At 36.9% G+C, this 14,092-nt stretch overlaps 1 protein-coding gene across 2 annotated transcripts in view; it reads right to left on the bottom strand.

Annotated features, from left to right (window-relative positions):
* Nucleotides 1–395: 395 nt before the first annotated feature.
* SECISBP2L (SECIS binding protein 2 like) overlaps nucleotides 396–14,092 on the bottom strand; it is a 29,347-nt gene continuing 15,650 nt past the window's right edge. For both annotated transcript variants that reach the window (XM_074599967.1, XM_074599966.1), the window contains exons 8-18: nucleotides 12,802–12,933; nucleotides 12,236–12,319; nucleotides 11,100–11,267; nucleotides 10,803–10,944; nucleotides 8,974–9,143; nucleotides 7,619–7,751; nucleotides 6,501–6,663; nucleotides 5,619–5,839; nucleotides 4,825–4,979; nucleotides 4,103–4,322; nucleotides 396–3,103 (exon numbers count right to left, since the gene is read on the bottom strand). In XM_074599967.1, coding sequence (XP_074456068.1) covers nucleotides 2,430–3,103; nucleotides 4,103–4,322; nucleotides 4,825–4,979; nucleotides 5,619–5,839; nucleotides 6,501–6,663; nucleotides 7,619–7,751; nucleotides 8,974–9,143; nucleotides 10,803–10,944; nucleotides 11,100–11,267; nucleotides 12,236–12,319; nucleotides 12,802–12,933 — 2,262 coding nt within the window. In that variant the 3' untranslated portion in view covers nucleotides 396–2,429. The remainder of the gene's footprint in view (nucleotides 3,104–4,102; nucleotides 4,323–4,824; nucleotides 4,980–5,618; nucleotides 5,840–6,500; nucleotides 6,664–7,618; nucleotides 7,752–8,973; nucleotides 9,144–10,802; nucleotides 10,945–11,099; nucleotides 11,268–12,235; nucleotides 12,320–12,801; nucleotides 12,934–14,092) is intronic.

Here is a 14,092-nt window from a genome sequence, read left to right as displayed (position 1 = left end):
TTATTGCTCATTCCCAGCTGATCAAAAAGGAAGCACTAAAACCAGTTTCCTTTACTCAGTTTCAGTTCGCTCCTCTAAGGGTGATCTGCCACATTTCAAAAAGAGACTAGTTCCTTATATGCTGGCAAACAGAGATATTAGAAGTGCTATATCACCTTCAAGAGCTCTATTAAACCTGTAGCAAAACTGCAGTTAAATAGTGGGCTGAATATTACAAGACTTCTTTGATATAAATGTCAGAAAGTTTTAAAATGACAGTCCAAGTTCAGAAAAGACATATAAAAAGATGCGCCTTTGATGTTAATACTTCAAGATCAAAAGTCATTTGAATCACTGGCACTGAAAAAGCAAAAGGAAAAGTTACAAACGCCTTTTTTTCTTTTGTTGTTGCTCTGGCGAAGTTTTGCCCTCAGTGTATACACTGGTCTCATCTGGCGTTGAGACATGTGCTTACACATCCAAGGGCAAGTTTTGCTTGTCAGCAGTTCAAACACCTATCATTTCCTAAAGCAAAAACTCTTTCAAAACATACAGACAGTAGAAATCTGCCATACGTACAGTAAAAGGTTTAACATTCAGGAGGCATCATTCCTTAGTCTTTGTTTTCCTATAAAATGCCTGTTCTAACATCTAGGAAGATTACATTAAGGAACTAAGAACGTGACAGAACAGCCAGTTGTCCCAGCAGCTCTCTATACTGCTTATCTACATAGCATTTGCTATGCCTATACCTACATTATTTACATTATACACAGTTCCTATTATTCTCATTAGCATCCAAAAAACCCAGGGGTAGATGATTTCTAAACCCGGAGTCTTATTTTCCCAGTGCAACTTAAAACGCCAGCATCACTAGTACTATAAGCGTTGGTCCCATATTAGTAAGTGTGGACTAAATACCGAACTAAGCTATCCGTTTCTTGTGGTTTTCAGCCTAACCAGAGGACTTTTTTTTTAATGCATTTTGATACAAGTGATCAAGAAAAATGAAGTGGAATTAAAAGAAACATACATTTGCTATAAAAGCGTTGTTTATGTGAGTTACTCTTTAGCTACTCCTGTAGTGAAGCTCCCGCTGCTGGCAGTTTCAGTACATCCCTTGCCAATACAAGACAAAGATGGAAAACAGACTCCTTAGATGCAAGGTTTAGACACATACTCTATCCTCAATCTCAAATGAATTCATCATCAGTTAATAGATTTTGTTTCAATATTCAGAATGGAACAGTTCTCTAGCAACATGCGTGTTTCAGGGAGGGCATATTTTTGTTTCTTTTACCTCTGAACCACTGAAGTACCTCCCCACACTACAGGGCACTTCCCCCTTTCCTGGAATAACTACTTCCTTTTCTGCTCTAGAGGTCAACTCCTAAAGCTGCTACAACTGTGAGAACAGACAAAAAGAGGTCACATTTTGAGTAAGAATTGTTAAGATACATCCTAAACTCAACAGGTGGCTAGGATCAAAGCATGCAAATGAATGTGGAGATATGTTAAGCCACCATATCATTCACACTTGCTGTTAAAGGATTATTCTGGCTTTTTTGCCATGTTTTGTAGATTACAATACACAAACCAGCATTCCTGAGGTAAGTGACAGGAGAAAGAGGAAGTCATCAGTTTACTAAAAGCCCTGGATAGGGATTATGGTTAATGATTCACTTAGTGTGGTTTGGCAGACAGCAACTGTCAAGAGCATGGGGAATTTTTGTTTTCTTTCCTTTTTTTTTAATGCAATATTTTCACCTTGTAAAAAAACCCCAAAACATTAATTATATCCCTCTGGTTTAAAGTTTTTCTGGAATCAAAGTTGTTACAGCTTATTGTAACCATCTCCACTATCAGCAGCTTTTTAACGATGCATTCACCGAGACCAACTAAAAAGCTGCATCTATCTTAGCACAGATTTCTCTACTATTTGCTTTCCATTGGGACAGCAAATGGGGTTTTTCTAGCTTTTCTTTAAAGAGAACCAAAATTTTACTTTTATTTCTAGACAGAACTAGAAAATCACAGCCAAATATAGTGACATGCCTGGCATAACACCAATGTAAAGTGTTGGTAATTTGTCAGTCTTAAAGTAGGTTATCTGTTTGAAAATGACCTAAGTAGTCACATCTTAAAAGAATTTTGCTTAAAACTGGTCAGTTACAAGATGTTTCCTGTTACAAAAGGTCTAATGAATACTTACTGACAAATTCTCCACACAGCTTCTATTCTGGGAAACAGATACTGAGTAAAAGCTAAGCTAGTTTTTAAATCAAAGAAAGTAACAGACAGCTACAAAAATATTGTTGTGAATTAAATACACATATTAAATGTTTAACAGTGCAAAACGTTGAGATGAAGCATATGAAATAATGGCTGCAACCTTTACAACAGTTAGTTTTAATGTAATTTCTAAAAAGTTCCTGAGTTCCTGCTTATTTTTACGGCATATAGATGGAATCTGTGTGTTCTTTATTCAAAGAACTGCAGATGGTGGGTTTATGTTGAGTGTTACTTGCGTGCTTATCATTTGTCCATTCCTCGCCATCAGTGACTGGATCTGCCTGCTCAGAAGTCTCTATTTCCTCCTCTTCGCTTTGTTCCGCATTGTCTTCTTCAGCTCCACTAAGGGTCTTCCCAAGCTGAAGAGTCTCCATAGTTCTCTGGGTTTCTGAAACCCACGATTCAATTCTGCTATTAAGTTGAACCTCTACAGAAATTGGTTCATGGGCATAATCCTCATCATCATCTTCCTCCTCCTCCTCCTCCTCTTCTAGCATTCCTGGTACAAGAGTACTGGTGGTACTGGTCATGGAAGAATTCAAAAGATCTCGGCAGCTGCCATCCAGTGATCCCGTTTCTGTACTCTGCTGTGAGGCCCATTCCAGATTGTCATCTGGTTTCACCTCATCTTTGTCACCTGGTGTGGATTTTCCATGATTTGTTGCTGAGGTAGCGCCAGTTGTAGCCAGAAGGGGTTGTTTATTAAGAGTGGCTTTTTCAATTTGACCATTACCAGCTTTTTCTGGTACTGCAGTCTTACATGAGGATTCTCTCTCATTTTCAGAGGTTTCTAGCCCATCAGATGTTTCCACCATATTTCTCCAGTTTGTTTCTACAAGTTTTAAAAGAAGTTTAAATAGGAAACATTAATCCCTTCCATATAAAAATATGTCTCCTTAACATCCCACAATTACTTAAATAGCAATAGAAGCTAATAATTTGACTATTATTCTATGCTTGCTAGAAAAATTTCAATTAGAAAAAGGAGGAAGAAGGGAAAGGGAGAGACAACAGAAAGAGCTGTGAATGACTTTGTGTTTTTACAGTATCCTAAACCAGCCATTACGAAGTTGAAAGTTTATGCACTTAGTTTCCCATGTAAACTGTGGGAGCACCAAATTTAACAATGAGCGTAGTCAAAGAGGTTACAAAGAGGTTAAAAGCAGAAAACTGGCACAGTATTAAGTCATCAGTTTAAGGATTTTTCAAAACAAAACCAAACACATTTAACAAGTAAATTTGAGATACCACAAGAGAATTAACTAAAAACAAGATGGTATTCTTTTTAATTCACTGTGAGACTCAAAAAGAGAAGTCTGTTGACTTCAAACAAGCACTCTCCCACACTCTCCCTTTTATCCTCCCTGCCATCTGGGCTTAAGCAACGGGATAAATAAATTTGCCTTTTGGTGACACTATAATCATTCATTGCCATCTCAAGTTTCAAAGTTTAGGCTACATGTCCAATCTTCAGAGACCTCAATAATTTAGTTCCTACTATCTATCATTAGTTCTTCCTCAGTCATGTAATCAATTCTGTGTTTGGTACCAGTTTTATACCAGTTCAGTAAAACTGTAGAAGCTATCTCCACTGACATGGTAACTGTAATGCTTTGAGGATTAGGAATTAAATGTATTATTTTCTATATAGTTCAGAGGAAAAAGTGACTTATAAAACTACCTGAAGACCAGCCATTTTTCTCTTACTTCTAAAAATTGTAGAATACCATATAAATGATGAAGAGATACTGTATTTTTAGCTACATTTTGCAATAAGCAGCATTTGGGAAATCCCAGCTTTAGTTACAACAGTAAGTTTTAACACACTTACCATATTCTTTCTCATTCACTTCAGATATGGGTTCAGAAATAACACTACAGAACGAGATAGCACTTGCCGCAGAGGGGTTACGGGAATGACCCATATGATGCGGTGCCTTCTTGACATTCTTCAAGGCTTCTTCTGCCTGTTCCTGTTCCATTGCAGCAACCATATCTCTGTAGGCTTTTCTGGCCTCTTCAGTCAGCGATACCAGCTTATTAAATAGGTCCTAAGTACGAAGGCAGTTTTTATAATCAGTAGTTCCAACTAGTAGCTTTCACTTTAAATTACTCCTTTCAGTCAAACATATAGCACATAGCAAGCCTTAAGCTTATTAACACCAAATACCTTTACTTCAACCAAAAATTAGTTGCTCTGTTAAATAAAAATAAAAACACCGCTCCACGTTTACACAACTTTGAGATGTACTTACTTTAAGATACCATTTTCCTTACAATCTTAATCCTTCCAGAGAATTTCAGATGGCATTTAAGTCTATTTGAAAACTACAGAGATGTTGCAACCAAAGTGTTTCAACAGTCTCTCAGTTCTGTAAATACTGAGTTTCAGGGAAAAACATGGCCCAATATAGATCAAGTTAGGGCCACTATCAAATGCACATCAGTGTGCTCTCCATGCCAAATCAATTCTTAACTGCAAGGATTAACTACAATCAATTCTTAACTACAAGGCTGTTTACTCCAGCCATTTATGTGAATGGAATTACTCACCTCAGCACCCGAGTAGTTGAAGATACCCACTACACTAACAGGAACCAGCTTGTTCACACAACGTCCAAGAGCTTTCCGTCCAAGAGCAAAGACAAAAGGAATTTCTTGTTCCCGTGCCATGGCTATTACATTATACAGAGCCTCATCCAGTCCACCTTGAAGAAAGTGATTTTAAATAGATTATCTAGTCAGTTAAAGTCATAGCATGGCCAGATACAACTCTACCTCATTTTAACTGTAGTCAAACTTCAACACACACAATCATGAGCTACTGTGTTCTACAGGATAACCAGCTACACATTTCAAGTATAGTAAGTGAATACTGATGAAGGCAATATTTTGTATTCTCTATTCTCTGCACACACATTAAACCAAATTTTTCATGACTCTCTTCTTGAGCAGAGCTTTGTTCTTCTCATATCTCACGAAGCCTTTGTTTACATTTCTGGTTGTGGCAAAATGCGTCGGTTGGTTAAGTAAGCCATTCATACTCCTCTTAAGGAATCCTCTTTAAGAACATCCAGAGCTCAGGACTCTAGGCCTATCACAGACCAAATGAAATGACGTCCATTTTATGTATTATAATATCTATTTTTTTTTTTTAAGCTATTCACCCCTCATGAACAAGTTTCTTCCAGAATGGAGCAGAAGAGAATGAATGTGAAGTGGCAATTGCACAATTGATTCTGGAAGTGTTATATCATGCATAATAACTAAAAAATGCTTCTACCCTTGCAAATCAGCACAAGAAAAGGATAAACAGTTAAGTACATCACTTGTTTGATCATTTATACCTTTTGACTGGATTTTTTCGCAGTTGGGAGATATGATTACACACTTGATCTTGTTTAGTTTCATATGCTTAGTAACCTCACGCAACCCCATAACAAGTCTTCTCCTTGCTTTAGCTCTCATGGGATCCTTTTGATAAATCCGTTCCTGGAAGCTGACAAGCTCTTGCAGTAAGAGTGTCACACACTCATCTATTTCTTTGCTTAGAACTTGGTTACAGTACCTGTCAATTCAAAAAACATCAAGTATTAACATAGCACATAATCAATACTATTTCACTGAGTCTTTTCTTTTACCAAATAAAAATAATTTTATGTCCTCAGAACAGTTAAAGTTATTAAAAGGATATAGAAATTAGAACTGTATAAGTTAAAAACACATCCTGAAGACATTTATATTTCCAGTAACATCCCTTACCTCAAAAAGAATATTTAAAAATACAAAGAAATACTCCAATAGGTGCCACAAGCAACTATTGTCTTCCTTAACTTGGTACTCTATAAAGATACATTTAAAAAGTATTAATGTATTAAGAGTGACTATTACAGTATTTTCAGCATTCATAAGTGTTCCTCCTTTCCCAAAGTGTATGTAGCATTCCTAAAAAAAAATAATTTGGAGACTACTCCCACTTAGCTTATTTGTTGCAGCAACCAAAGAAAATCCGAAGTGCACAGGTGTACATGCACAATATATACACACTGTATACACACACAGAGCAATCCATCTATGGCAAAAAAAATACTTGCCGAAACTTCTGTTGATAAAAGGGTAGCTTATGTTCGTTAAGCTCCTCCTAAGTCTACTAAACCTATCCACACTTAAAAGATGAGGCTGACTGAAGTGCAAGCCTTTAATTTATATTAGTAATGCAAAACTCTTACTCTCTGAATCTCTTGCTGTGAATTTTGGTTATTGCAGAAGATGCCATCGGACTGCCTATTCCAGAACTAGCAGGTGAACCTTGTGACACTGGGGTCATGCAGTACGGAGAATTCTGACTTGCTGGCGAAAGTGAAGTATCACTAGGCATGCTTAGTCCAGTTTCTGAAAGACAATTTTTAAACATCATAAAATGCAAAGACGTTTTCACATAAAAGAAACAGCATCACACTTATGTATCTCTCCCTTGCTTTTTCCAAGTTTCATCTGAACAGACTAAACAGTATTCTTCCCTGCAGGGGTAGGAACAAAATAAGCACATACACAGCACTCAGCATGGGTTGGGTAAATAAGCAATATTTGAATATTCATTAAAAAACATTCAAAGCCTAGTTTGGGAAGTAGACAGAACAGAAGAGGAAGCCTGCCTAAACGCTACAACTTCTTCCTGTAATTCTTTACTATTTTTATATATAATACATAACTAACTTAAGATATTTAAGATTTTCACACTTATCTTCAGCCTGGTGGAGTTAGGCAGGTTATCCAGAAGAAAAATTCTGAAGCAGTACATCTGGAATCTTGAGGCACCTCCCCCGCTCCCGTCCCCCCCCAAAACACATCACAGACATTACAAATTCTTTGGAGTTTCCCAGTTGCTCAGAGCTGCCGCTGCAAATTAACAGTGCAGTTTATTGACAAGAGTGTTCGACAAACTGGAAAATTGTTTGCAACTTCTGTATCTGGAAAACTTGTGGTATGCTCTCAAAAGCATTGGAAACAGCACAGCATGGCCGACAACAGGTCACATTTTGTTTGCTTACCAAAAATGTTACCAACTCTGACATACATTGGTAACAACCCCTCAAGAGAAATGAATTAAAACGCTGTATGGAGATTACGTACTTAGAACCCATACTGCACTGAGCCTTCCACAACTGAGGGACAGACAAGACATTTTACAAAGAGAGGGTTCTAATTCCTAGCATTTCGTAATGTTAAAAAAAGTTAAAAGACAATGTCAATAAGTTGTGTTGCATAAAAAGAGAAAGATGAGATATTAAAATAAGCAGATTAGCACAAGGGTGGGGGGGCAAGGGATGACAAGAGAGAGACCAACCTTCTTGAGAGGCCAGCTCCTGAGACTGATCAGCAGTCAAGGTCATATGAACATCTTTCTGTTCTTCAGATCCCAAAAGGCTAAGGTCAGCTGATAAACGGCCTTTCTTCTCTTCTCTCTCTTTCAAAATAATCTAGGAACAAAACCAACAGCTATCAGCATCTGAAAATTATAGGGATACCTGTAAAGAAAAATGTCCATTTGACTGAACACAACACAAAATAAAAGTTAACCAAGTTGTTTTGAACCTTCCTACTCGTGCCAGATAACAAAACCCTGAAGTCATTTCAGTTTCCTCTTTGATTTTAAACAGTATTTCATTCCAGGTTGTTTTTTTTTTTTGTTTGGTTTTTTTTTTTTTTATTTACAGATGGCATACTCAAGACCCTCATACTTCTACATAAATAGTGCTTTCAACAGTTTGTTTTAAGTATGAAGTACTTTCACAGCTTCTTTCTGATACATAACATTCATTAACAATTCCTCATCCCCTACCATGGATAAATAGCCATGGATATGTTGGTATTTTTATGATAAATGATAATAACATAAAAGCCTTAACAGAATTTAGAAAACTATTCTGAACACATAACTGTGAATTTCTCTAACTCAAGTAGATTAGGGATCAGTCTGGGGATAGGAAAAAAAAAAGGTTGCCAGGGAGGAAGAAAAAAAAAAACCAAGGGCAACTTAGCCAGAGACAACTTTTGTACAAACACAGCTTTATCAGATTTAACTGCTTATATCAAAGTGATCTTGACAAGAACTGTGGTGCATGAGTATAGGTGACTTTCACATGACTTTTTTTAAAGGCTTTCGCACTTTCTTTTTTAGGGCTGGGTATTTTGTATTTACCTTCTGATTTCCATACATACTGTACTTTGTGTACATACCTACTTTATGTGTGTATGCATATAGATATATACAACCTAATATTTCTAAATTTACTCAATTAAAATCTGTGTTTTTATTGCAAGTTCTATATCCATCTCTGAAAAAAGAGTAGGAAAATTTAAGGTCAGCATACTACATTGGACTACAAACTAGGATTCAACAACATGGAAAAAACTATGCAAGTCTTACCATAATGTCCTAGTAGTTACAGTTAAAAAAAAAATCCCTGCAATCTGTATTGACATAGCTTTGTATCACCCTGAACTCATTATGGGAGTAGAAAAGCTAATGTTACATGCCTAGATCCATAGGACAGGGCGTCAGTATACTAGGAACTAGAGGCGGAAGCTCCCAAGTCCCTTACCTATGCTCACGGTCACTAGTTCTTGAATAAGAAAACATAAATTTTTATTTTTGAAATATGAGTGTGGATCCAGACCCTCCAGGGTTGACATGTTTACCTTTTTAAGCGCTGTAGGGCGTTTCAGTTTTGCAATCTCTCTTTCTTTTCCTCTTTTCACTTTTGGGGCAGTTGAATCCAAAGGATTAAGGCAACCCATAGATGGCTGTCCCTTTGTTAAGGACTTTCTGCTGGCAGATTCTTTGGTATGAAAGGGAGCAGCGCTGCCAACTAAATACAAGAAAGATATTAGTTTCACCAAAAGACATGTCAGCTTTATTTCAACACTGCTTTCAGAATTTCCACTGATGAATTCTCAAAGTACGTTTTCCTTCCTTGGAAAAAAGCAGTTCATAATGACAGGAAAATTACGTCATCAGATATTGTTGCTTCCAGATGGTTTGAAGCTTTCTTCAACTTAGCCTCATATTTTAGGAAGCCATGGATTCCAGGCAAGGAATTACTTTAATACTGGTAAGGGATCTCTCTCAAGTGACTACATGTAGCTTTATTAGTAAGATGATAATAGTAAGGTAAGTTCCAAGTATTTATCCAAACACTGATTTTTACTTGTTAAAGACTTGATTAGTTGACAGGACAAAACAAATGAGAAAGTGCCACAAGTAGTTAAGTGTATCTTCTGCAAGAAAGAATAAAACAAACGCAGTCTCCAATGGAAATGCCAACTGTTCTTTGCTGAGCTTTATTTGATATAACCTTGCCAACTTGAATTAATGTTTGAACACAGCTGAAACTCAAAGCAGGTAAACAAAGCAACACACAAAAAGGAAAATGGTAACTATGTGCATAACGATGGACCCTAGGCTACATACTACTGCTCAGGAATGAGATTCATGGGTTATAACAGATAACTACAAAAATGTCAATTCTGCATTCAGCAGAAAGCATTAAAAAAGCTAATTTAATGTTAATTGTTGATAAAGAAAGAGAGATCAAAAAAGTGTAATTAAGCCATTGCATACATTCACGATGGAGCTATAACTTAATATTCTGTACATGTCTGATTTTCCTTAATTTCAAAAAGACACAGTAGAACTACAAGAATATACAGAGAAAGCAATATGGATTATCGCAAAAGACATGCTTCCACAACGGAATAACTAAATAGATTAGGACTCTTCAAAAAAGAGATGACAGACCTCTAAGAATCATAGAGGAAGAGAGCTGGGAATGACTGCTTGGTGTTCTTGCACTACAAAGCCTAGGAAAGCTAATGAAGTTATGAGTGGGGCACAAAACCCCCTGACTCCCACCCCAGAAAAACACAGCAGAAGGAAGAGCTTCTCCACATAGCATGTAGTAAGGTTAGAATTCACTGCCATTGGACCTTATGGACAGTAAAAGCATATGATAGAAGTGATGGACACTTTAAGAAACAAATTTGATTTGAGAAAGCCTCAGGTCAGGAGACCCTGAAGTATAATCAGTAGAGGCAGGAAGAATAACCTGGAGAGGTATAACCGCCTATATATCACAGTCACAGGTATCCTCTCTAAGCTGCTCTCAAAGGGAATTCTGTTATATCTGTAGCAGATGTTTGGTTTGACCTAATACATTTCTTTTCACGTATTCATTTCAGCACTGAATTACTCAAGACGTGAACCTTAAGTTTTGAATAGTAGGTATTTTAAGAGAAGTTTGTCCTCAGTTCAACATGGACTTTCACTATTGCATACCGCAGCTCAGAGGAAGATAGCACAGGTGAATTTTTTGAGAAACGCACTAAGACACTCTTTCCACGTTTTTATTTTGTTTATATTGAAAAAACAAAACTTGACAGAAATAAAAGACATATTTAAGATGCACAGAGCAATCACATGTATATTGTCACAAAAAGCATTTAGCAACAGTCAAGCAGATTAGAAATACCTGTGTATGAGAGGGGCCTGGTATTGGTGATCTGACGAGCTTTCATCGCTTGCTGCTGCTTTTCAAGAGCTGCTAACATGTCACCCAAATCTAACTGAACAGGGGTCTTACTCTTCTTTCCAGCTGCTTTTGATAAAGCCTCCTACAACATGAACAACATATGCTGATAAGCACAAAGAAACAGTGACTGCAAAACATTCTTTACAAAGAGATTCTTGCTATTATAGAATAAAGAGGAGCAACAGCTAACTGATACTCCTCTTTACCACCTACTATGGGGGGCAGGAGGCTACACACCTGGAGTTTTTTCTGTTCCATGCTTATCTCTGAATACTCTTGAGCTGTTGCAAGTGCTGCTGCCAAGGCCTTCTTCTTCTGACTTTTTGCACGCTTTGGTACAGAAGTTGTAATGGGAATTGGAGTTTGGACTATATTGATTGGAGAATTCTCTGGTAAGTCATCCAACTGTCATTTTAAACAAAATGCAAAAACACACAATTAAAGACTTATCAAGACCACAGGAAATGCAGCACTCCAAAAAACCAAATGAGCCATTGCTTGGGTCAGCAGTATGACATCCCAACTATTAAGTACAGCTAGATGACGTAGTAAGTTAATAGAACTAGAAACTTATGTATATTTCATTGTTGTATGGAAAAACTATTATATTTTCTCCAATTATGCCTTCAGAAGGTTTTCTAAACTGATTGCTTTCTGAAGCATTTACAGTCCCTATGGTTCTGCAACAATATATTTAAGCATTAAAAGAGCAATTTTCCAACATCTGTTTCCACAGCCTTAAAGCAGATAAAGTTGTAGTTTATTCTGAAATTAAAATAAACTAACTGTAGTTATTTTGAAAAAATCAACACTATTACTACATCTGTAGATTTAACAATTTTAAGAAAAGCTTCATCAAAACATCTGTCTGAATGCAAGCCCTTTGAGTCAGAAAGAATAACAGGGATGTAATTTAGGTATTAACACAGAGAAAGCTCGACAATCCTCAAAACCCCTTTTGCACCTACTGTTCACCCAAAATTTAGCATGTGACTTCAAAAAGCACGAAACTCATAAGAAACCATCAGTGAGATGGAGAAGTTGGGAGTTGGACTCGATGATCCTTATGGGTCTCTTCCAACTCAGGACAGATGCTCAGAATCATAGCATAGCTCACGTATCTTACGGTTTCACTCATTAACAGTCTCATTAGCAGACAAAAATCCAGCAGTCTTTTAAATATGCATTCTCTGCACCACTTATTTTAATTGGCATTTCTTTAGCATCCAAAACTGGTAACACGCATCCCTAAGAACATCACAATTACTGCATTATAAGTATTGTAGCAAAGATTCATTAAAAATTACACAAATTAAATACTCTCAAAACAATTAAAACTTAAAAATGCTTTGCAAAACAAAATAATTACTTACTACTTTGGGTGAAATCTTTTGCTGGATGTTACTACTTTTGCTGCTGCCATTGTCACTATTTAGCTCTGGAAATTCATCTTCATCCTAAACAATACACAAATTAAGAATGAAGAGAATGGAACCAAGTCACATGAAAAGCATGAACTGAAGCGGCTGAAGCTAGATGAACTGAATCATGAAGCCCCACATGAACTGGAAGGGCTTAAAGTGACACAAATAGAAAGCGATGAAAAAATAAACACAGCATTTCTGTATCTGAGTAACCTTTTCAAAAAAAGAATCTATTAGTGTTTTACACTAAAGAAATCCAGTTACAATTAAGGGGGATAAAAACCAGAGAACACAGTAATTTGTCACTCAGGCACATTCTAAATCTTTCCACAACACCCAAATACAAGTCTTTGTACATACACAATGAAAGCATCATGTAAATAATTAAATTAGTGCCCTATATTATGCACCTCTTGGAGTCAAATATTTTGCAACTTCTCCCTGTTGAGAGCATCACTTATTCCACACACAACTTGCATCACTATAATGCAGAAACAGTTTTCATACAACACTACCTCAAAATACAGAGCTTCAGGACTCTGTTCTGTTCTACTTGACTGGCTTGTAGTTATAGGTTTTTCATGTCGTTTCTGCAAATTCTGCCTTCTTTCTGAAGACGTGCTGTGGTCTCTGCATCTGAAACCGGACTGAAAAATGATGAACGTGATTGGCATTTTGCAATTTGGATTTTTCAAGATATGTGTGCGTGCATGTAAGGCATTCTCATCTGCTAATTAGCAGCTAAGAAGATACAGTTTTTACACAATTAGATTTAATAAACTGTGCTTTGGTGGGTTTTTTTGGGTGTGTGTTTTGGGTTTTTTGTTGTTGGGTTTTTTTTCCCCCCAGGGTGGAGGGGTTGTGTTTTTGTTTTTTTACACCTGCACAAACATATTCTACGGACAGTATCAGATTATTCCTCCTCCCTTAAGACAAATACAGTATCTCTATATATTCACCTCCGCATTTCTGATTTAAAAAATAGGGTCCTTTGCCAAAGACAATGAAAACCTGAAGAGTTGCTGGTGACTCTGCAGAACTCAGACATCAATCCTGCAGAACTATCTGCAACCATGATCAAAAGAACTTTCTCCCACTAATTATTCTGTGTGCAATTATTGCCTTTTCGACATGTGTTTTATAACAATGCATAGGCACAGAGTTCTCTAAGGACTGGAGCCCTCGAGTGTAGTGGTATAAACATTCGTCTGTTTATTACATTGGTGGAAACCCATGCACAAGAATGGCTGGCTGAAAGCAGAGCATGATTTCCATCTGAAATACTGGATCTCATACCAGTGTGTTTCTCAAGAAAGTTTCCTACAGACCTGGTACAAATTTAGCTTCAAAGGAAAATAATTTCTAGGACAATTCTGCCTTGAGGTACAGTAAATTTGGCTGGGGAAACCTCATTTAGAACTCTTTGTGCCAGCTTTGTTTTTAAATACGTAAAATAACTGCCAGATTTAGAGTCTATACTGACTGCATGAAAAGAAATCTGGTCCTTCCTACTCTCCCAATGCCATAAACCACAAGTAGTGGCTTCTAAAAGCCTCCGATTTGACTACAGATTATAAAAAGATTCAGAACTGCTATGCTTCCAGATACAAGCATCAAGGAACTTATTTATATAATAAACCCACAGATACCAAATGGGAAAATTCTAGACAAATTAACAATTCCATCTAAAAAAACCCCCAACTCTAAACAGCACAAGCTAGCTCACATATATCTGCACATACAGTTACATCTATGACAAAGCTCCCACTTCAAGCAAAACTTATATTTAAGCAAAGGCAGATGTTT

The sequence above is a fragment of the Larus michahellis genome, chromosome 9 (assembly GCF_964199755.1).
Source record: "Larus michahellis chromosome 9, bLarMic1.1, whole genome shotgun sequence".
In the NCBI taxonomy this organism is placed as follows: Eukaryota; Metazoa; Chordata; class Aves; order Charadriiformes; family Laridae; genus Larus; species Larus michahellis.
This window is presented reverse-complemented; position numbering and strand designations above follow the sequence as displayed.